This window comes from Heloderma suspectum, chromosome 7 (assembly GCF_057233095.1).
Source record: "Heloderma suspectum isolate Gila_16-S chromosome 7, 16-S_ref, whole genome shotgun sequence".
Lineage (NCBI taxonomy): Eukaryota > Metazoa > Chordata > Lepidosauria > Squamata > Helodermatidae > Heloderma > Heloderma suspectum.
The window spans coordinates 107,127,119-107,150,517 of record NC_139464.1 but is presented as its reverse complement, the minus strand read 5'-3'; the positions used below and the strand labels follow the sequence as shown (position 1 = coordinate 107,150,517).

The 23,399-nt window shown below is 44.4% G+C and overlaps 1 protein-coding gene across 3 annotated transcripts in view; it reads left to right on the top strand.

Annotated features, from left to right (window-relative positions):
• The window catches only part of MAGI2 (membrane associated guanylate kinase, WW and PDZ domain containing 2), a 977,993-nt gene that overhangs the window by 837,718 nt on the left and 116,876 nt on the right, over positions 1 to 23,399 (top strand). For 2 of the 3 annotated variants that reach the window (XM_084811513.1, XM_084811511.1), the window contains 2 exons: positions 4,049 to 4,080; positions 16,736 to 16,925. In XM_084811513.1, coding sequence (XP_084667639.1) covers positions 4,049 to 4,080; positions 16,736 to 16,925 — 222 coding nt within the window. The remainder of the gene's footprint in view (positions 1 to 4,048; positions 4,081 to 16,735; positions 16,926 to 23,399) is intronic. The other variant, XM_084811512.1, reaches the window with a different exon arrangement.

The window sequence follows — 23,399 nt, the reverse complement described above, 5'->3', positions numbered from 1 at the left end:
GATTTTTAAAACACACACACATGCACACAAACCACACCAAACACTTGGGTATGTGTGGAGAGAGAGAGCTTCACCATGCACTGGTCATGGTTTGTTGGATTTAGGGCTGTATCTTTTTGCGCTCCCTAACCATCAGCAGGCATCTCTTCCACCAGTCGGCAAGCACACAGAAGCACCACTCCTGTGTGTGTAAGGCTCTTGGACTGGGACACTAATTTAACACTGGCATTACACAAGAGGACTAGAACAAGACACCTTCACCTCCCTTGTAAAGGGAGACAACCAGAGAAGCTGCTGTCACCACAAGTTCTCATATGTTCCCTGCCTTTCTGCAACTTCTGTCATTAGCACAGAACAGGAGTGGGGAATTTAGGCCCTTTCAGATGCTGCTGGACTGCAACTCCCATCAACCCTAGCCAGCATAGCCAGTGGTGAGGGATTATGGGAGTTGCAGGCCAGCATCTGAAGAGCAACATGTTTCCCACCCCTGGCATAGAAGTGTGGGTGGCTTAAATGTTGAGCCTCTGCTGGTGAGGGGAAAATGTGTCTGGGCATATCTTCAAGATCTTTTCCTTCTCCGGAATATCACAGTTTTCCTGGTGTCTTGAACATCTAAAGGGTGGCCCAACCCACAATTTGAGAACCAGTGAGATAAGTCCTCATAGTTACTTTAATTTGCTTGTATATGTAGGTTCAGATCTCTCTACAGAAATGTGCACAATGCAATAAATGCTAGACAAATGCTATCTGTTCTTCTTATAAACACATCAAAAAATGTGGAATATCAGGCAAAGTCCAAGTATTCCAGGTCCCTGATCTGATGCTCTGAAGCAATGGGGGCTGGTTTGTTTTCTTGATCATCTCTGCTGCTTTGTAGCAGCATTTTTTATTTTTGATAGTTGAGGTAACCCATTCTGCTCAGTGAGCTTCTAAGTACATTCAACTCTGCTTGTGCTGGACAATTTTATGTGCTGGGGCTACAGTCCTACACCTACATACCTGGGAGTAAGCTCCACTGAAATCCATGGGACATATGTCCAAGTAGACACCCACAGACTTGTGCTGTACATAAACCTGCATTTGCAGGGCAGAGAGCATGAGATTTGGAGGACCAGCTAGCTACAAAAGGAGTTGGTAGAGGAGAGGAGGAATTGAGATTCTTCTGAGAGCCTTTCTAGACAAAGCTTTTATTGTGCATGCGTGATTCCTCACTTACGGTAGTTTGCGGGTCCTTTACATGATGTCAGCATCCTCCAGAGCCTCTCCCATGCTTTGCCACCATTACCATGGGGTTTTTCCCTAATGAGGAAAGTCTGGTATTTGTCTCATTGCTGTTACAGAATCCTCTTGAATTTGTGCAATTCTGCTGTACCACAGCGCCACCCAGTGGTTGTGTAATGGAACATATGGAAAGGCAGAAAAAGAAACAAACAGAAAAAAAAAACCACATGTAAAGGAGTTGATATTAATCCCTCAAAGAATCCGGAAGCAGAAGTCTTGATATATGTGTGGGTTAAAAGTAGAAAAATCCCCAAAAGGAGAAGAGCAGTTCCTGTATGTTTGGGAGACATTATGTGTATGGCATGACTTACCTGAATATCCATTTATTTAATTTTAAATTTAACTTTAGTTAACTATAGCTTAGTTAATAGATAGCAGGCTTTGCATATCTTCTAATAGTGGTGGCATTAATTCCTTAGTGTTATCAAATCTGCAAATATGCTCCAACACCCAGACACCCCAACATTATTTTAGAAATGTAAACATAAGAAAAACAAGTCCTGGCTTCTGTATGCCACTGTGGTAGCTAGTAAAATTCACAACACTTGCGTCATTAAAACAAAAAGGGTCGCAATTCAGCACAGAACTATTACAATCCACTGTCTGCAGAACCACGAACTGGATTGTGGGCATTCATATTACCAGCTCATGGACAGCATTATTTGAGAAGTATGTTAAAATTCTAAATTGTATTGTATATATTTATTCCAAATTTCGGGGGGGGGAGGAAGATAAAGAGTTTAGATCTTCAAATTGTTAGTGTTTGGTATATGAATATATTTTATTGGCTTGATTGTGTGTGCACGTGTGCTCATATACAGTGGGCAATTTTCCACTGCAAAATGAGTGCAAACTATCAGCCTCTGCATAGATCCAAATCACCCAATCTCTACACTAAATACCTTCATTCTGTTAGCCAGATCTTCCTGTACCCGCCCTCAGGGTCTGCTGTAAGGTAATGTAACCCTGTTTGGAAAACATGATATCACAATGGTCCTTGCATTCTCTCCCACCTTCCACCCCACCTCAATTTCTGCAATGCCTTTCGAGATAATCCCAGGCATGCTGTCGGGTATGAGCAGTATTTTCACATTGGAATAGCATTAAAATGAGGAGAATGACAGTTGTTACAATTTGTTAGAATATACCAGTTGCTGCAAAACATGGGTGGGAGGGTGCTGTTGCACTCATGTCCTGCTTGTGGGTTTCCCCTGGGCAGCTGGGTTGCCACTGTGTGAACAGAATGTTGGACTAGATGGACCCTTGGTCTGATCCAGCATGGCTCTTCTTATGTTCTTAATCTGGGTTGGGAAGCTAGGCATACATACTTGATAAGGGACTGTGTCAGTTCCAGAGAATGGGAGTAGAGTATGTTTTTCCTAGTTTCCTAGATTGTGGAGTCTTCCTAAAGAATTTACCGGAGGAAAAGGGTTAAAGCAGACATTATATTAACGATTTAGCAAGGAGCTATGTCTTTTGTTTGTTTGTTTTTCTTTAGTGTAAGCAGGGGGCACAATCTGGATTGGGACTCTAGCATGGTGGGGAGGGGTTAACATTTTACCTTGGTGTAGAATTCTTAATCTTAGCTACTACTTTTCAACAGAAGTTATGCAGGTGAAACTAGCCATAGGGTCTCCTCTGTGGTGGCACCCAGACTCTGAAATTCTCTCCACAGTGAAGACTGGTGGTTCCAATGACATGGGGCTGCTCTGGGTGTCAGAACCAGTCAGAACTCTAAAGGAACTATCATTCTGACTGGTTCTGGCTGAAACCCAGAGTGGATTCATTATCCCACTGACATCAGAGCCACCAGACTCCACTGTCTCTCCATATAGATGTTAGTCTAGCTCACGCACTTCTGTCCTTCCATTGATCCAGAAAACTATTTTTTGCAGGTGGATTTTGGAGAGTTGCAGTTTTTGCTCTTTTTTATCTTTGTTTTGTTTTAAATTGTTAAAACAAATGTTAAAATCCTACGTAGCTCTAATTCTGCTAACTTGATAAATAACTAAGAAGTTGGCAACCATCTGTCCAAGACCAAGGTGTTACAAGAATTTTGCTGAGATAAAATATCTCTCTCACAATGTTTCGTACTGGAAACAAAAGTGTGAGTAAAAAAGGTGGTAGTTTGACATTAACATTTCAGGTAAAAATGTTCAAAGGAGGGAACTTGGAAACTCATCCGTTTTTATATGGATTACAATTAAGGCTGGATTCATATTTAATTAAACCTCAAGCAGCAAGGAGCTTCTTCTTTGTGGAATGCTCCCATGCCGCTATGGTAAGCCAGTATGGTGTAGTTGTTAGAATGTCAGACTCGGACTCAGGAGATCCAGGTTCTGGTCCCCACTCAGTCGTGATGCTCACTGGGTGACTTTGGGCCAGTCACTGACTCTCAGCCTATCCAACCTCACAGGGTTGTTGTGAGGATAAAATGGAGAGGAGGAGGATAATGTAAGCCACCTTGGGTACTTTGGAGGAAAAAAGACGGGATATAAATGTAATAATAAATAAATAATATAAAAGAAAATAACACATTTCTGACTTCACTGAGCGCAAGCAATGGTGACCTGTGATGTTCAGTTTTCATCAGCAGCAATAACGTTCTCCCAGATGCATTCTCCCTTATTACGTGTTCTAAACAGTGTTAATAAGAATACACATTTAAACTAACAAGATGAAATAGGTCTATTGTTGTCCAGTCTTGAACATAAAAATACAAGACAGTTGCACTGATGTTCTTTTTTCTTTTTCTTTTCTTTTTTAGGATTCTTTTCACCATGGAAGACTCCAAAGCCTGTAAGTTTTCTTGGAAAATTTCTTGCATTAGAATGTGTAGCTAAAACTAAGTGCTTTTAATGTCCATAAATTGGTTTCAGTGGGAGAGGATTAAGTGTGTGTGTGTGTGTGCGCGCACACGCGCACATGCATGAATGTTTGGGGTGAGTGAGCTACCCCAGGGTGAGAGCGTGGGATAGCTGGGGAGGCTGAGGTCCAACTGTCCCTTAGGTGAGAGCTGAGCGGTGGGTGCAGTTGGCTAGGGTGAGAGGCTAACCACAGCCTGGATGACAGCCTTATGCTAGTGTATAAATGTGGAGTGCTCAAGGGGAGAGGTATAGTAGACCTATTTTAATTTTAGGTTGTTGTGACAGTCTTTTACTGGCCTGGTTTGTTTGTCTGGCTGTACTAGCCTTTTCTTATTAGTTCTATATCACTTTAGAGTTGTACATGTGCTCAGGTGAATCCCAGGGCAGCAGGGAGGAATGGGGCTCCTATTGGAGTAATTTTGGGCAGAGAGAGGTATGGCATTGGGGGGTGGATGTGTCAGGCAAGAGAAAGACGAGACAGATATTTGAAATCTGTCCCATCTTTCAGTCCTTCCCCCATACCTCAAAATCTAGGTTGCCCTATCAGCCCACCCTCTGATCTGTTGGTGCTGCTTTTGAATGCTAGGTCAGTCCATAATAAAACAATTACTATCCATGACTTGATTGTGGATGAAGTGCCTGACCTGGTGTGTATTACTGAGACCCGGGTGAATGAGCTGGGTGGGGCGGATCTATTCTCAGCTTTGTCCACCTGGGTATTCAGTGCAGCACCAACCTCGATTGGAGGGGCGGGGGGGGGGGAGGCATTGCCATAATCCATAAGGATTCCATCTCCCTCACGAGGAAACCCATCCATCCGAGCACCAGTTTTGACGATCTGTACCTTAGTGGCTGTCTGATGAGGCTTTACAAGTAGCTCACGAAAGAAGGGAAGCGAAAAGCAAGGGAGAAAGGGGAAGATATACCCAACTGAATGCAGAGTTCCAGAGAATAGCAAGGAGAGACAAGAAGGCCTTCTTAAATGAACAATGCCAAGAAATCGAGGAAAACAACAGAATGGGAAAGACTAGAGATCTCTTCAAGAAAATTGGAGATCTCAAGGGAACGTTTTGTGCAAAGACGGGCATGATAAAGGACAAAGAAGGCAGGGACCTAACAGAAGCAGAAGAGATTAAGAAGAGGTGGCAAGAATACACAGAAGAACTATACAGGAAAGATTTGAATGTCCCTGATAGCCATGATAGTGCGGTCACTGAACTTGAGCCGGACATCCTAGAGAGTGAAGTCAAGTGGGCCTTAGGAAGCATTAGTAACAACAAAGCTAGCGGAGATGACAGTCTTCCAGCCGAGCTATTTAAAATCCTAAAAGATGATGCTGTTAAAGTGCTGCATTCAATATGCCAAAAAATCTGGAACACTCAACAGTGGCCACAAGACTGGAAAAGGTCAGTTTACATTCCAATTCCAAAGAAGGGCAACACCAAAGAGTGTTCAAACTACCGCACAATTGCGCTCATTTCACATGCCAGCAAGGTGATGCTCAAAATCCTACAAGCTAGGCTTCAGCAGTATGCGAACCGAGAACTACCGGAAGTACAAGCTGGGTTTCGAAGAGGCAGAGGAACTAGAGATCAAATCACCAACATTCGCTGCATCATGGAGAAAGCAAGAGAATTCCAGAAAAACGTCTATTTCTGCTTCATTGACTACGCTAAAGCCTTTGATTGTGTGGATCACAACAAACTGTGGCAAATTCTTAAAGTGATGGGAGTACCAGACCACCTTACCTGTCTCCTGAGAAACCTGTACGAGGGTCAAGAAGCAACAGTAAGAACCAGAGATGGAACAACCGATTGGTTCAAAATTGGGAAAGGAGTACGACAAGGCTGCATATTGTCACCCTGCTTATTTAACTTATATGCAGAGTACATCATGAGAAATGCCGGGTTGGATGAATCAGAGATCGGAATTAAGATTGCCGGGAGAATTATCAACAACCTCCGATATGCAGACGATACCACCCTAATGGCAGAAAGCGAAGAGGATCTCAAGAGCCTCTTGTTGAGGGTGAAAGAGGAGAGTGCAAAAGCTGGTTTGAAACTCAACATTAAAAAAACTAAGATCATGGCATCTGGCCCTATCACTTCCTGGCATATAGAAGGGAAAGAAATGGAAGCAGTGACAGATTTTACTTTCTTGGGCTCCAAGATCACCGCAGACGGTGACTGTAGCCATGAAATTAAAAGACGCTTGCTCCTTGGGAGGAAAGCTATGGCCAACCTAGACAGCATAGTAAGAAGCAGAGACATCACCTTGCCGACAAAGGTCCGTCTAATCAAAGCTATGGTTTTCCCAGTAGTAATGTATGGCTGTGAGAGCTGGACTATAAGGAAGGCTGAGCGCCGAAGAATTGATGCTTTCGAACTGTGGTGCTGGAGAAGACTCTTACGAGTCCCCTGGAGTGCAAGGAGGTCAAATCAGTCCATCCTAAAGGAAATCAACCCTGAGTGCTCCTTGGAAGGACAGATAATGAAGCTGAAGCTCCAATATTTTGGCCACCTAATGCAAAGAGAAAACTCCCTGGAAAAGACCCTGATGCTGGGAAAGACTGAAGGCAAAAGGAGAAGGAGACGGCAGAGGATGAGATGGCTAGATAGCATCACGGATGCAATGAATATGAACTTGAGCACGCTCCGGGAGAGAGCGCAGGACAGGAAGGCCTGGCATGCTATGGTCCATGGGGTCACGAAGAGTCGGACACGACTGAATGACTGAACAACAACAACAACCTTGTGCTGGGCCAAAGACACAGAACAGGTATGCTGCTGGTGTACCGCCCACCCCGCTGCCAAGCAGTCTCCCTGCCTGAGGTGGTCTCAGAGGTGTTGCTAGACAACGTAGGACTGTAGTTCTGGGGGACTTCAACATCCATGCTGAGGCTCTTCTGACAGGGCCTGCTCAGGACTTCATGGCAACAAGGAGGCTGTTTCAATACATCACTGGCCCGACACATGTGGCAGAACATACCTTGGACCTAGTTTTGCTGTTGGGTGGATGAGGGAGGATCTGGTCGGCGGGGGGGGGGGGTGTGTTCAACAACTCGGTTGTCATGGTCAGATCATTTCCTTGTGAAGTTTGGTTTGGTGGTAGCAGATCCTTCCTGCAGGGGTGGGGGACTGATTAAGATGGTCTGCCCTGGAGACTTCTGGAATCCGATGGATTCCTGAATGCTCTGGGGGATTTTCCGGCTGATAGGGTTGGTGATTTGATCGAGGCCTTGGTCTCGCTATGGAATGGTGAGATGGGAAAGGCCATTGATACAATCGCTCCCAAGCACCCACTCCAGACCTGTGGAGCCTGTAATTCACCTTGGTTTACAGAAGATCTGTGAGAAATTAAACAGGCCAGACGACGGCTAGAGTGCAGGTGGCGCAGGTCTCGGAGCTAGTATGATAGAAGATTAGCAAAGACTCTTCGTTGTGCCTATTATGCAGCAGTGAGGATGGCAAAGAACATCTTATTACACTTCTATCATCTCATGCTCGAAATGTCTCACAGCAGAATTGATCTGAGTGGTGAAGAGCCTGTTGGGATCTTGCTCGGGCTCAGAGAAATTGGGATTGGAACCCTCGGTCATCTGCTATGATAAATTTGCTAGGCACTTGGAGGAGAAAGTTCACTCAGAACTTGATGCTACAGTTATCGCAGAGTCTGGGGAGGTGTCCAGTGTTCCGTCTGGTTGTGTTTCCTGGGATCAGTTCCAGCTGTTGCAGCCTGATGATGTGGACAAGATGCTTGAATCAGTCCGTCCCACCACATGTAAGCTTGACCCTTGCCCATCTTGGCTAATACGATCTAGCAGGGGTGGATTGGCTGGGTGGGTCCAGGGGGTGGTAAATGCTTCACTCTGTCAGTGGGTGGTGCCCACCTCCTTGAAAGAGGCTGCAGTGCGCCCTCTCCTGAAGAGGACCTCCCTGGACCCAGAGGTATGTGAGAACTATCGCCCCATTGCTAATATTCCCTTTATGGGCAAGGTGCTTGAGCGTGTGGTGGCTGAGCAGCTTCAGATGTTCTTGGAAGAAACTGATTATCTCGACCTGTTTCAGCCGGGTTTCAGGCCTGGGCACGGCACTGAAACGGCCTTGATTGCTCTGACTGACGACCTACTCCAGGTGAAAGACAGGGGGAGTGCTTCCCTGTTGATCTTCCTGGATCTCTCAGCGGCTTTCGATACCATTGATCATGGTATCTTACTGGATCAGCTCTGCAGGATGGGAGTTGGGGGCAGTGTGCTACAGTGGTTCCGCTCCTAAATGCAGGGCCGATTCCAGAGAGTGGTACTGCGAGATTCCTCATAGCTACTAAGCTGTGGGGTGCCACAGGGTTCTATTCTATCCTCCATGCTGTTCAACATCTATGTGAAGCCATTGGGTGAGGTCATTAGGAGTTTTGGGGTGGGGGTGTCACTGGTACGCTGATACTCAGCTCTATTTCTCCTTGTCATGGGAGTTGGCTGAGGTGGTAAAGGTGCTGGACCAGTGCCTGGAGGCTGTAATGGGCTGGATGAGGGCCAATAAACTGAAGCTAAATCCTGACAAGATGGAAGCTCTGTGGATTGGTGGTTCCTGAGTCTGGGAATAAGCATCCTGTCCTGGATGGGGTTGCACTCCCTGTGAAGGAGCAAGTCCATAGCTTGGGAATAGTCCTAGATCTATCCCTGTCACTGGAGCCCCAGGTGGGCTCCATGGCCAGGAGTACTTGGGGCCAGCTTTGGCTGATCTGCCAGCTATGGCCTTTCTGGACAGGGATAATCTAGCCACAGTAGTGCATGCACTGGTAACTTCTCGATTAGACTACTGTAATGCACTTTACGTGGGGCTGCCCATGAAGACAACTCAGAAGTTGCAGCTAGTGCAAAATGCAGCAGCTGGACTGCTGACCAGAACATCTCATAAAGATCACATAACACTGGTTTTAAAGGAATTGCTCTGGCTGCCAACATACCCCCGGCTGGAATTCAGGGTTCTAGTGATGACATTTAAAGCCCTAAGCAGCTTGGGACCTCGATATTTGAGGGAGCACCTCTCCCTATATATGCCTGCCCGAGGACCAAGATCTGTTGGAGGGGGCCCTCCTTTGTGTCCCACCAGTGCGAGACATACACTATGGTGGGACATGGGAGAGGGCCTTCTGTGCTGTGACACCCTGGTTGTGGAATGCCCTTCCCTTGGAGGCCCGATTGGCATGTACATTGATTTCATTTCAGTGCCAAGTTAAAACATGTTTTTTTTACCAGAGCCTTTGAGGGATAAATGCATTCCCTAAAGTAGCACACTGTTTAAACTGGGTGTTTTTTTTTTTGGTTTAGATTTTAATTGGTATTAGCTTGTTTAATAGTTTAATATGTTTTAGCTGTTTACATTATTTATTGTTTTATACTGTTTAAATTGATTTTATCTGTATGCCACCCTGAGATCTTAATGATATAGGGTGGGATACAAATGTTTAAATAAATAAACAAACTATGTGCTTAACTCTTCCCCATTGAAAACAATTGGATTTATTTTGGTTGGACTGTGTACTTTATACTGTCTTTATTTCTAAGGCTGCCATGCTAACCATAAGTACTGGGAAACAAATCCCATAGGACTTGATGGGCCGTATCTGTAAATATACTTGCTTAGGATTGATCAGTAAATCTGACCTCTTAAGGATTTTATCCCATCTTCTTTTCAAGTAAGCATGCATACGATTGCAGCCTAAGATGTGGTTACAAGGAAGTAAGTCTTATTGAATGTAGTGGAATTTACCTATGAGGTAATATATTTAGGATTGTGCTGTAAACTTGGGCCCTATGTTTTGTTTATGACCTGGAAGACGGTGTTCTATATGCTTCAAAACTCAGCGCAATAACAATTTGCTAATTAGTATTTCTGCATGACATATAATGCTTGCAACGTCTAGTCTGCTCAGCATAATTCATAAAGTATTTCTCAATAGGATTAGCCAAAGGGAAGTAGATTATATTAGATCCTGATCCCTTGGGCTCTAGCTGCATGCAATATTTGTTATCTAGCTAGGCAACAAAAATTTAGACCCACGGCAGAACTGTAGCCAGTGAGGGCCAAGAGTACCTAAACCATGCATTCAATCAAGCCACTGTCTTTCCTTAGCTCAAGAGAATGGAGGAATTTGAAAGCTTAGCAGTCTGCTGGCCTGATTAATAAGATGCAGTTACTGCCCATCTTTTATTAATATTGCCTCCAACTGGATCACTTTAAAGTACACTTGGGTTCCATTTATAAAGTCATTGTTTCTTTTCTCTGTAAAAGCTGGTTGCATATTACATTCTCCACCTGAAACATAGCCAGGCTTTAGCTGCTGAGAGTTCTGAAGGCCTCCTTCAGTCTAGCCACACACCAAGGGTTGGATCTCAATTTAACCCAATTCAACTGCACCAGCAGAAGGGGACTTCCTCACACTCTCCTACCCACGACAGCCCCTGCAGCTCCCTAAAAATGCTTCACAGAGATTCTGAAGACCTTGCAGAAGGGGGGGGGGGGCTGTGGTATGTGGAGTAGGGGGATTCCCCAAAATCAGGTGGAGGGATTGTCCATGAGCAGAGACCTTCCTCTTGCAGAAGTTCTTGGATTCAGCCCAAGGAAATGCTCGAAGATGTTATGTTGAGAGAGAAGGAACTGCTGCTGGCCTACTAGTTTTTAATCATTTCTTGTCTCACTTAGCTGATTTCCCCTTGAAGAAATGCGGAAAGTTAGGTGAGCAAGATAATGAGGAATAAAATCTAATCAGCCAAGAGCAATTCCCTGTCTTTCAGGAGGATGACAAGGCAGACACCGCCATTCAGTTCTCAAGTGACAGCTGAGTAGTGCATGCCCATAGAATTCTCATCAGTCACAGTCTGGTTACTTTTCACTACTTTGGACATTACTGCAGTAGTGAGGAAAGAAGTGCAAGTCCCAGCCCACTTCTTTGTAATTCACATAATATCTACCCTCTTAGCCTGGATGCGATATTGTAGACCTATAATTTATAAAAATACATATTTTTTGTGTGTTCCTTGTTACCATGGTCTTTGTCTAAACAGGATTTGCGGGTTTTCTTCATGCTTCAAGTAGGGATGCATGAGCAGTCTGTTTCAGTTTCTATATCTTTTGAACTTGTTGAAGCACAAGTTCATTCTGTCACAGTTTGAGAACTGGGGTGGGGGGAAGTCTGCATGAAAATTCTTTTAGATTTTGTACACATTTCTGCTGCATTTTATACACATTTCTGCGGATGTCTGCATTTTTCTATGCAGTTCTGCTAATGCATGGAATCGGAAGGGTGACTGAGTTCCAAACTGCACATTGGTTCGGAAGGTGCGAATCAGGTTGAAATTAGGACCACCCAAAATCCTTGAGCATCCCTACTATTTGGGAACTGTTTTTATAATGTATTTTTCCCAAACAACTTTGTTTCAAAAGCAATGAAAGGATGGATTCTTTTCCTCATGAACACAGGAATGCTCTTAAAAAGAATAAAAGTTGTGCCTGTCTGTCTCTCTCTCTTGAGCATGCCCTATCATCCAATAACATTTTCAAGTTGGAAAATGTTAAGGCTTCCTGTAGGAGTTAAATGTAGACAAGAAGGTCAGGAGCAGGTCACTCTTCCTTCCTGTAGTTAAAACATGCTCATGGAAGGAAAGCAGCTTGGGGGGCTGGTAGAGCAGGAAAAAGTGGCAGCCGGGGAATGGGTTAACCCATTCAAGGACTGGGTTCGAAGGGCACGATAACCCACGATGGGTTAAATAACCCATGATGGTTTATTTAACCCATTGTAGGTTATTGCACTGTTTGTTTGGACATTTTTAATTCATGATGGCTTATTTGCCCCAAATAACCCACGGTCTGCAGTAGGGGTTATTTAACCTATTGTGGGTTATCGTGTCATCTGGCGGTCACCGTGGGTTATTCTGGTCACATACAGAGTTGTGCTGCAAGGGTGGTTCAGATTGCTGCTGCGCTGCTCCCGCAGGCATTCTCTGTGTTAAGCAAACAGCCTACATGGGCTATTTTAGTAGTGTCTATGGTGGGGGGGAATGCGCAATTGCGAACACCTTAAGTTTGCAGGACTGGGCATCTACTGTGCAACTACTCACAAAGGTCCAAAAATCCCAAGTGCACCAAAAAGGGTGTGTGTGGCTATAACACCTTGGAGGCTTGCATGATCAGGATCAAACTTCATACACAGCTGTAGTGCTCTTTTGCTCATTTGCTATAGTGCTTTACAGAAAGAGCACTACAGCTGTGTATGACATTTTGTCCTAATCCTGAAAACCTCCAAAGATTTATAGCCGCCACCCCCTTTATGGGGCACTCGGGATTTTTGCTCCTTCGTGAGTAGCCGCACAGGGTTTTGATGGCGCATCAGGTGCCTCCTCACTAGGGGAGGCTGTATATGAAATTTGGTCCTGATCCTGCAAACCTCCAGTGCTTTAGAGCCGCCACCCCCTTGCTGGGATGATGCTGGAATATTGTCAATGGGTGAAACAGTGCCACTGCTCAGGCGGGAGGGCTGCAGTGGAACAGGGGGTGGGGGATGACTCATATTACACACAGTGGCTTAATAAACTACTCACAGTAGTTTATTAGCCCATTTGCGTGGCAGGGCATCATGAATTATTTAAAAAATAAGCTACCATAAGTAGTTTATTAAGCCACTGTGGCTTAAAGTGACGTCCGAATGCAGCCTCTGTCTCCCTTCCATCTCTCCTCTGCTCAAAATTGCCCCTTCCCAAAGCTACATTTCCTTTAAAACATAAAGTCTTCATTATACACATTTGCATGTAATCTCCAGTTTGCACCTTGGTGTATTCAGTCATTACTAACAGAACATAAAATCATATTTTGAACTAGCAGGAGATAATCAGAAAAAAAATTACCCTAAAAACGTGGTGAAATAAATCACAATCAGCATTATTTATTGTTTCTTGAAAGTGTTTTTTAGATTATTTTTTAACAACAGAAGAATCCCCCACCCTCCTTCCTGATTGTACAGTTGATGATACAAGACATAAAACAATAAGGATGCAATCCTATAAGGAATGCTGGCAGTTGGAGGCAGGTTTTTCTGTCTAAACAGGCATAGGATTGCACCTTAAGCTTCCATTTCCCAAGTTTTCCTCCCCTCATCTTTCCCTTTTAGATTAACTGAAGATGAATGTTCTGGTATAAAAATAGAGCCCAGGATTTTGCTGCTAAAAAGAAGTCCAGGGCAATTATGTTTGCACCTCCTCATACCTTTTCTCCTTGAGATCTTAGTTTTAACTGTGATACCCATTCACTCAGGTTAGCACTGGCTCATTTAACAACGAAATGTATGAACTATTCTTAGATCTCAGTTTAGCAGCCTTGTCTTTCAGTTCAATGTATATTGGGATGCATACCTAAAAGAATGTTCCAGGCCCTTTGTCATGTGATCTGCTCCAGACAATCACAAGAGAGGGGGGGCACAATATGCACTGTACCCTGGGATCTCTCACTGTGAAGGATCTGCTGGGACCAGCCCCAACCTCCCTGCAAGGTAGGATCACTCAGGACCCAATCCTGGCTGACCTTCCAAAAATAGGACTGGCCAAACCCAGCCTTCTAGTCCCCCCAAATACCCAGCAGCCACCCTCCTAAGCCAAGAGGCGCTGAAATTAGCATTGAGATTATGCAGAGAAATCACACCAACTAAAGTTTGGATAAAGGTTCATTAAGATAAACATAAAGGGGTGGAGGGAAAGGGAAGAATGGAAGTAGCAATTTACACAAGACAGCACAAAGCCAAATTACTTAACCATATACAGAGAGCTTTATGAACACATACCGAAGCCAAAATAATAAAGCTACTTGTCCTGTCCTTGCATACCAAAGCATGGACTTCCCCAGATAGCAACCAGCCGTCTGCAGGTACAGGACTACCAGGATGAAGGGAGACCCCATGCCTCGACCTCAGCCCACTTTTAAAGCCCAGCCCTGGCAACCCAGAGCAGATTTTCCTTCAGCCAATCACTGGCTCAGCCCCTAGGTGGACCGCCCTGGCCTCCGAGAGGCTGGAGCTCCCCACCAACTCCAGCTGTCAGCACTTCCCAGGTAGCAGGGACTGCGCCCGGCCTTGAGCAAAGGGGCCTCTAGATGACACACAATCCCAGGTGGTTACATCAGACGTGACAGCCTGACCCGATCTGGTGGAAAACAGGCCGTCGTTCTTGACAGTCACTATTGGTGTTTACATTTCTAGTTTTCCTTTTTTGATCCATGCAAAATCTAGTTGTTATTAGATGTTTCTTAATGCATCTGTTTTCACATAAGCACCTCTAAAAATATGCTGCCACACATACAGTATACTGAAATACAGATGAAACATGTCAGCAAGTCACAGTCCAAAGCACCACATCTAGATGGTAGCGCAGGCTGAAGGCTCGGGGCGGGGGGGGGGAGGGGAGGGGAGGGAGACAGACAGACAGACAAGGCTGCTTCAGCTGGGTGCAGGTAAAGCTCCCCAGCAAATTACAGTCCATTTTAAAACACATTTTAAATTCTTAAGGAATTGATTGTCAGGCCTGGCTCCTTTGCAACTGCAACAAATACATCTTCAAGAAACAGAAAATTCCTTTAGCAGGACACAAACACAGGCGCTTTTACAGAATCCATGGATCACACTCCTTTGTGAGCCCCAAATTCAAATAAACTCAGATAATACAATCAGGAGCCAGAAGCAGGGTCTTGAAGTCTAGCGGTTTAATCCAAGACAGGGTCTGAAGGCACAGGATTTGAAGGATGCAATAGTTTAGGCTTCAAGAGTAGTCCAAACAAAAGAGTGTCCAGGATCAGTGATGCTGAACCCACAGCCTTGTTTGTCTGTGTACTACCTTTTATGAGGGGACAGGGCAACTAGGGTCCTTCACGTGTCCAACCTGCTCTATGGGAAAATGTAGCCTGGAATCAGAAGTTCCTCTTTACAGGTTGTTTTTCTCTTGCCTCTTCAGCTTGCATCATTGTCTTGAGACAACCTTGAGCACTCCCCTTCCTCCTCAGCTGAACCTGCCTCCTGAGCTCCGATCAAGGAATGTCTCTCAGACAGGGACGATGTGGCCGTTCTTCCCCAAGCTAGCTCTGGCTGCTGGGGAAGAGGGGTGGCTGAGTCCTCCTGACTGCAACCAGGCAGAGCAGAATTCCCAGTACCCCAACCATTCAAAACCTGTCTGGACCCCTAAATCACATCCTTCTAACTCTGAGTCAGATTCTTCCTCTGAGACTGCAGTTTCAGGGGAAGGCATGACTCTGGTAATGGCTCTAGTATGTGGCTACTGCAGGAGTGGGAAACCTTAGGCCTCAGGGCCAAATCCACACACACACCCAAGGTCCCAATTTGGCCTTCTGAGGTTCCTCGGGAGATCTTGTGCCTTCCCTTGGCCCCACCCTTTTCCCTTCAACCACTGATTGGTGGTTTCCTGGCCTTTGTGTGGTTTTCTTCCCATTCTAAAACATTGAAGTGCCTCTCCTCAGGCAGGAAGAGCTTTAAGCTACTATGTGCTGGTATTTTTGGTCTTTGGCCTCACACGTTTTGCCACTTGCCCTGCTCCCTTTGCCTTCAGCCCCTCCCATCACTGGAATGTGGCCCCTGGGATCTTCTCTGATATGGAATTCAGCGCTTGGGCTGAAAGAGGTTCCTCATCCCTGGTCTACTGAAATCTCAGGAAAAAAATAAAATACAAAATATGCCCCACTTATTAATAATAACATGTATTCTTTCTAAACTACACCCTCACTTACCTATGTAATCCCATATGAACTCAGTGTGGCCTGCTTACGAACATAAGAACTTAAGAAGAGCTCTGCTGGATCAGACCGAGGGTCCACCTAATCCAGCATTCTGTTCACACAGTGGCCAACCAGCTGTCAACCAGGAACCCACAAGCAGGGCATGAGCGCAACAGCACGCTCCCACCCATGTTCCCCAACAACACCCACATAGGCTCACTGCCTCTGGTACTGGAGGTAGCCCATAGCCATAAAGGCTAGTGGCCACTGATAGCCTTTTCCTCCAGGAATTTTTCCCTTTTTAAAGCCATCCAAGCTGGTGGCCATCACTACATTCTGTGGTAGAGAATTCCATAGTTTAACTGTGCGCTGTTTGAAGAAGTACTTTTTATCTGTACTGAATCTCCCACCAATCAGCTTTATAGGATGACTCCGGGTTCTAGTATTCTGAGAGAGGGAGAAAAATGTCTTCCTATCGACATTCTCCACACCATGCATAATTTTCTAGACCTCTATCGTGTCTCCCCTTACCCTCCTTTTTTCCAAGCTAAACAAGCCCAGCTGTTGTAACTCTCTCTCATAGGGGAGATGCTCCAGCCCCTTGATCATTTTTGTTGCCCTTTTCTGCACTTTTTCCAGCTCTACAATATCATTTTTTAGGTGTGGTGACCAGAACTGTACTTCTGAGTAGACATGTAGGGGATTGCATTGTAAACCATCTAGGCACTGTACAGCTGCAAAAAGAAAACATGACTTAGATCTTGCCTGCAGGCCTTCAGTCTAAATCTTGTTATTTTGTTTTTCTGTTATTTATTATAGATGATGGAACGATGGGAGAATCAAGGCAGTCCTCAGACAAGTTTATCAGCTCCAGCTATACCACAGAATATTCCCTTTCCACCCACCCTTCACAGGAGTTCTTTTCCTGATTCAACAGAGGCCTTTGACCCAAGAAAACCCGACCCATATGAGCTGTATGAGAAATCACGAGCTATTTATGAAAGTAGGCGTAAGTGAAAACTGTGGTCCCCCTGTGCAGAGCACTTGAAAACTTTAAACATTGGCCTTTACGTGTTCCAAAGCTGGCATAGTGGCACTGGTTATTATAACACAAAGTAAACCAAATCATGAATCCAGTTTTTATGGATATTAGAAAAAGAAAGCCATGCATTTGTCCTAAATTTGCCTCCATTTAAGAATGCAACCCATCTCCATTTCCACTGAAGAGTTTCAGTTGAAATGGACAGGGCATTGCACAAGAGCCAGTCCTGCTGCTTTGTGCTTTTAATTATTTGCCCTCATGTAAATTGGCTTTTTGTTGGGGTTGACTGCTCTGAATCTCCACCCAGCAATGCAGAACCGTGAATGTCGAGTTATTTTTACAGTGCAACTTTTCTTTGCATTTCACTAGCAAAGTGCTTTGAAGTGTATGCCTATATTCTTTGGTGTTTTTTAATTCTACCACAATGTTAAGCTAAAAATCAAACCCATAGGTTGTTGTGTGTTTTTTTACTGATATTATAAAGTGTCTTTTCAACCAGCTTATTACAATAGGGTGTCCTGCACATGGTGTCAGGTTTCTTAGGGCCAAACTAGATGTGACAGTGGGAGAGCCACAATGGGAGAAAGGGGCAAATAGGGAAGCCGTGCATACCAGGTGGGCCAGGAGGGGAGTCACAGCTGTGCCCCCCCGATGCAAACTGGGCCATTCTTCAAATATATATATATATATATATATATATATGAACTATACCGTCTCATATACTGGCTTCCATTTAAAAAACAACAACTAGTGTACGCCACTAATCCTACCTGAAATCAGCTGCAAAATTCCCCCTGCTTAGGAACTGGAATTCAGTCAAAGCACAATCGCCTATTTGCTATTATTTATAAACCAAGTAAAAGTCAGTCAAGCTTGATGGTCAGGGAAAGGGGATGGATGGAGAGTGCCAAACCCTTTCCCACCCTTGCTCCCTCTCCCCATTTCCCTGGTTCTTCATCTCTGCCCCCACCCTCCCATCCATCATGAAGCTAATGCCGCAAGTGGAGCAGGCCTAGGCCTGTTTTTCCTAACCTGTGCCATGTTCTTAAACTTGATCCAGCCTCTGGATCCTGAGAAGGAGATAAGGGATGCATTCCTAATTTATATGTGAGAACAGCACCACTAACCACACTTCTAAGAAGTCAACTTTTTTGGTGTTACTTAGGGCCGTAAACTTAAATTGGAGAATTAACAAGTGCAGCTTAATTAAGAATTGTGCCTAGTTCTGAGCCATCTAGGCTCAGAATTGTTCTAGACTGTGAGGAAGTTATAGAGGCCCAACCACTCATAAAGGCTTCTGCTGCAAAATTGAAACTGTTTCTTCTAGTTCACATGGGCATGATTTGCAGCACATAATACTAAATTATTGTTTAGCATTACATTCCCTCTTCCTCTATCTGCCAGTGCAGCCTTGAGGACTAGATTGGAAGGCTTTTCTTCCATTTTCAACTAACCACAGTTACTCCTGATGCCCAAACCTGGATAATCTGAGATTAATCTTACCTTTGTTTTATTTATTTATTAGATTTGTATACCGCTGAACTGGCAAATACCCTCAGGCGTATTTACAACTATAAAACCAAGCAACAACAACAAAATAACCATCAATCAATCAATCAATCAATCAGCAATACAAGTACCAAAATAATATAGTAGCAAGCATTAAAAATATTAAAAGCATTGTCGAGCCAGCAGTAAAAATAATAAAGCAACAGATTAAAGGTTAAATGCCAGGCATTCCATTGACGGGGGACCACTACAGAGAAGGCTCTTTCCCTGGTAGCCACCCATTGCACCATTGTGGGCAGCAGCATCAGAGAAGAGCCTCTGAAGGTAATTGTAGCAACTAGGTGAGAACATATAGGAGAAGGCGCTCCTTCAGGTAGACTGGTCCTAAGCCATTTAGGGCTTAAAAGGTCAGCACCAGCACTTTGAATGGGGCCCGGAAACTGACTGGCAACCAATGCAGTTAATGCAGCACTGGAGTAATATATTCAAAACGGCCAGTCCCAGTAAGCAGCCTCACTGCTCTGTTCTGTACAAAGTTTCTTGACTGTCTTCAGAGGTAGCTCCACATACAATGCATTGCAATCATCCAGGCAGGATGCTACCAGTGCATGGATAACTGTAACCAGACTAATCTTTTTAGGGAAACAAGCCAACTTCAAACCATAGTTTACAATCCTGGCTTGTTTCCCTAAAACGTCGTTAAGACTAACCACAGCTCTTGACTTTGATAAAATGGGTAACCATGGTTAGTTGAAAACAGAAGCAAAATCTTCTGATCTCCTCCTTGCAACTGAGCTGGGGGAGAAAAGGGGAGGGGTAATGCTAAACCATGGGTGAGGAATCTTTCAGCCCAAGGGCCAAATTCCATTTCAGAGACACTCTCATGGGCCGCATTCCAGTGGTGGGTGGGATCAAAGCCGTGACTAAAGGAAAAGGGAGGGGGTGAAAAATACAAAAATACCAGCGTATTTAGCTGAAAGCCATTACTGCCAGTAACTAAGCCTTAGGAGAGCCATTTCAACCTTTTAGAATGGGGAAAAGTCTGTGCAAAAGCTGGGAAACCACCAAACAATCAGAGGCTGGGCAAAAGGGGGTGGGGCCAGTGGAAGGGGGTGAGGCCTTCTAGGGAACCCCAGAGGGCCAAATTTTTCCCTTGGCCCTGAAGTTTTCCATCACTCTGCTAAACTGTGGTTTAGTTTGTCCAAACATAGCCACTGTCTCCCTTATGCAGAAACTCCTGACCTTACCTCTTCAGAGCACACAACATTCCCCACCAACCCACCTAGACGCTTAATTTAAAAATATAAGCGATATAAGATGCGTTAGCTGTGATCCTGCCCCATAGCCTGCTGTGGAAGGTGGGAAGCCCAGTTTGTACACTGAGCTCGGTCTCACAAAGGGAAATTCTGGGTGCACGTTAGTGCTATGGATGGCAGCCACAGTGATTCTCAAAATCCCCTTAGTTTGGGACTTGTTACAAATGTGGACCAAGAGACTTGAAATGGCAGTGTGTGGGTGTTTGAGCTTCAGTGCACACACGGGGGCTTTTTCATGCACTTTGTCACTGTCAAGCTCCTTTGCGGTGCAAGCCAAGGTGCTCTTTAAACTGAGGAGATGGGAGGGTCATTGTAATTAGCCTTGCTGCATGCACTGATGTCAGCCGTGAACTTCCCTGGATGTGGGCCAGCTGTAGTTTCTCCTCCAGCTGAACAACCATGTGAGTTTCGCACATTTAACCAACGTAGCCCATGGTCGTGGCGATGTTAAGTACATCTGCCAGTGGTTTGCTTATAGGCTCCAAGGCTTCCCCCCCCCCCCCAATGGAAGCAGAACAGGTACCTTTCTTCTGAAATGAGCTGGGTTGCTTGCTAGAGTAAAGGGAAAGCAATGTGAAATTGTAAAGATGGAGTGAAATGAGCAAAACTTGGTGTGAAAAAAACAGAACCGTGTTATTTTTCACTCTGTTTTACATAAAACGAGCCCGAGATGCTACGTAAGTTCTCCCTGCCTTCTCTCAATTATTTTTCTGCTTTGAAAAGTGGATGCTGCCTAGGAAGCGAGAGTTTCTCCGAAGCCTTCTAGATTAAGACGTCAATCATGCGCTGAATTATAAAGTTGTTAGAAATGCACATAAATGCAAGTGTATACGATGGAATGTCCTTCGTGTTTTTCATTACCGTGAAACCAGCATTATGCAGCTTTTTGTTTCTAGGCTTAAAATGTATATACACTATCAGTACAGGTTTCTGGCACTTCAAATTGCAATCTAAGACTGATGGGTGACATAAAAGTGACATTAAACAGGATCACAATAAACTAGTGGGAAGATCTGCTTCAAATTGAAATGTGGACCATGACAAGTTCAGTTTTGACTAGTAAATAAATGAAGAGGTAACTCAGACTTCAGCCCTATAGCCTAGGGTGGCTACTTACACATTGCCAAAAAAGAGGACAAATGAGACAGATTTGAAGAAAATGTGCATATGCTAAGTGATATGTATAGATGCAAATTTGGAAATGATTACTATAATTTAAGTAGAAATACAATACATCTCACATAGCAGGCAAGATTATAACCAGGTGACCTGTGTGCTTGCTCAGTCTGCTGTCCAGGTGATAGCTGTTAATGGGAAACTTCATGAGCTCTGCTCTCCCTTCTTACAGTTCTTTAAACTGGACTTGGACTGGACCTTCCAATAAAGGATGCCTTCCAAAAGAAGACTGTTCTCTGATGGCTCCCGGGGGACAGTCAAATAGAGGATTGTCATCTGTAACACTATACCCACTTACCAGGAAGTAAGCCCCACTGAAGTCCATGGGACTTATTTCTGAGTATATATGTATAGAATTGCACTGTTAAAATGTAATTCTAAAACACTTATTATTGCAAAATCTTGTCAGATCTTGTCACTTTTTATCCTTCTGATAAAGTGAAATCTTGTCACTTTTTATCCTTCTGATAAAAAGTGGCAACAAATTATTGCTGAAATTATAGGAGTTATTAAAATTCAGTCAACTAAGCATACACTTTTTTTACTTTGTGAGATATAGATCAGTATAGAAAAGGGTTTGAAAGATCTAAGACTAATCTGAAAAAAGCTGCATGTTCCTTTCAAACAGATCTAGGATATGCCATCTTAAATTTAATCCTTTTCCTAGTATGGAAAAGAGCAGTTAAACTTTTACATCCCAGGATTTATTAATAACTTTTCTGTAAATGATGTGCTCATGCATTTTAATGCATACTTCACACTTCATATATCTTCACGTATATAACTGCAGGTGGCAATTTGATAATTAGTTAAGTATATATGCAATCAAGCAAATTGGTTGAAGAACATACGTAGCATGTCGCTTAGAGGAGAGTATTAAATAAAGAAGAATGTCAAGTCACTACAGTGTTCCCAAAATACTGCTAAAAACCCTTAGGGCACAATCCTATGCATGTTAGGCAGAAAAAGTCCTAGAATTCCCAGCATACCCCAGCCAGCCATGTTGACTGGGGCATGCTGGGAGTTGTTTTTTTCTGTCTAAACATGCATAGGATTGCACCCTTAGTAAGCAGAATCACGGAGGTACCAGCGTCCATGGAGAGGCAGAAGTCCTAGTTCACCTGCTTGCATCTAGGGCTAATGTGCGGTGGGGGACTTCTGCACACTGACTGTGAAAGTGTGACGAGAGACCTGTAAGCACTTTCAGTGGAACACGCTGATAGAGCCCTGTTCAGATCTTCACACTGAACGTGTGAATGTCTAACTGGCAGCTGAGCATATGGGGATATTGGGGGCAAGGCTTATATGCATGCCCCCAATGTTCCCTACCCCGCTTTAGTCCTACACGTGGGCAGGTGAATGCCCGCATAAGTCTAGAGCTTTGACAGAATTCACTGTCCCTGCTGCAGGCCACTTTTCAGAATTCATCCGGTAGCCAGTGCATCAGTTACCAGCATCCCTACACTGGGACAACGCTCAGAGACATTGGAGGGAATAATGACGGCAATGACTACACCCACCCGGCTTGGCACTTCTATCAGGGCCAGGCCATAAAAAACAGCTTAAACATCACTGCTGTTTTTTTAAAATGCTGCTGCCTGTTGCTGCAACCTTCCACCCCTGCCCAGTAAGTTTGCAGGGGGGGCACCAGCCTGAGGGTGGCACTGAGGGTGGCATGGGTGGTGCCAGAAAGGGCCCACTGTGGGACCTTCACTGGGGCCCCTCAACCCTTGCAATGCCCTGAAGTAAAGCACACTCCTTGTAATATTTCAGTGGCAGTGACTTAGAGTGCTTGCTGAGATCTACTATGGCAGCTTTCCCAGTCCACCCCCCCCCCCCGGCACTTGCTCAAGAATGATTGTTTGAAGTGGCATTTTTTGAGGACCAGGCACTTTATTTGTGTTCATTCTGAACAAATGTAAGCTGAGCTACTTCTTGCCCACCTTTTAAAAGTGCTTTTATAGCACAGTCCTCTGCATGTCCTATGACACTGCCTTGGGATCCTCTGGTGAAGGGCGGTTTTTCAATTTGATTGATTGCTTGATTGATTGTTTGATGTCTACTCATCCCACTAAATTCAGTGAGGCAAATGTTTATAGAACTGCAGCCTTAGATATGTAATACAAAGTACAGTCTGTCTTTTTCAAACTAATCTGAGCAAACGACAGGGTTTCCTTAAAGTATTGCCTTGAAACAGCATGATTTTTGCTGCCCGTTTCCTGCACAAATACAAACCGAACACACGGAGGCCCCTTTTCTCTCCCCAGATCTAGGGTATGGAAAAGTTCATAGATTTTGTGAATACAAAATAAACATTAACCCTCCTGGCATCACAGGGAATATACATCAAATGGAGAGGAAAATGTAAGCAGCAAACACTAAACTTTTCCCTGCACTCTTCATCTTGGCAGAAAGAGTTACTCATCGTGACAAAATATTT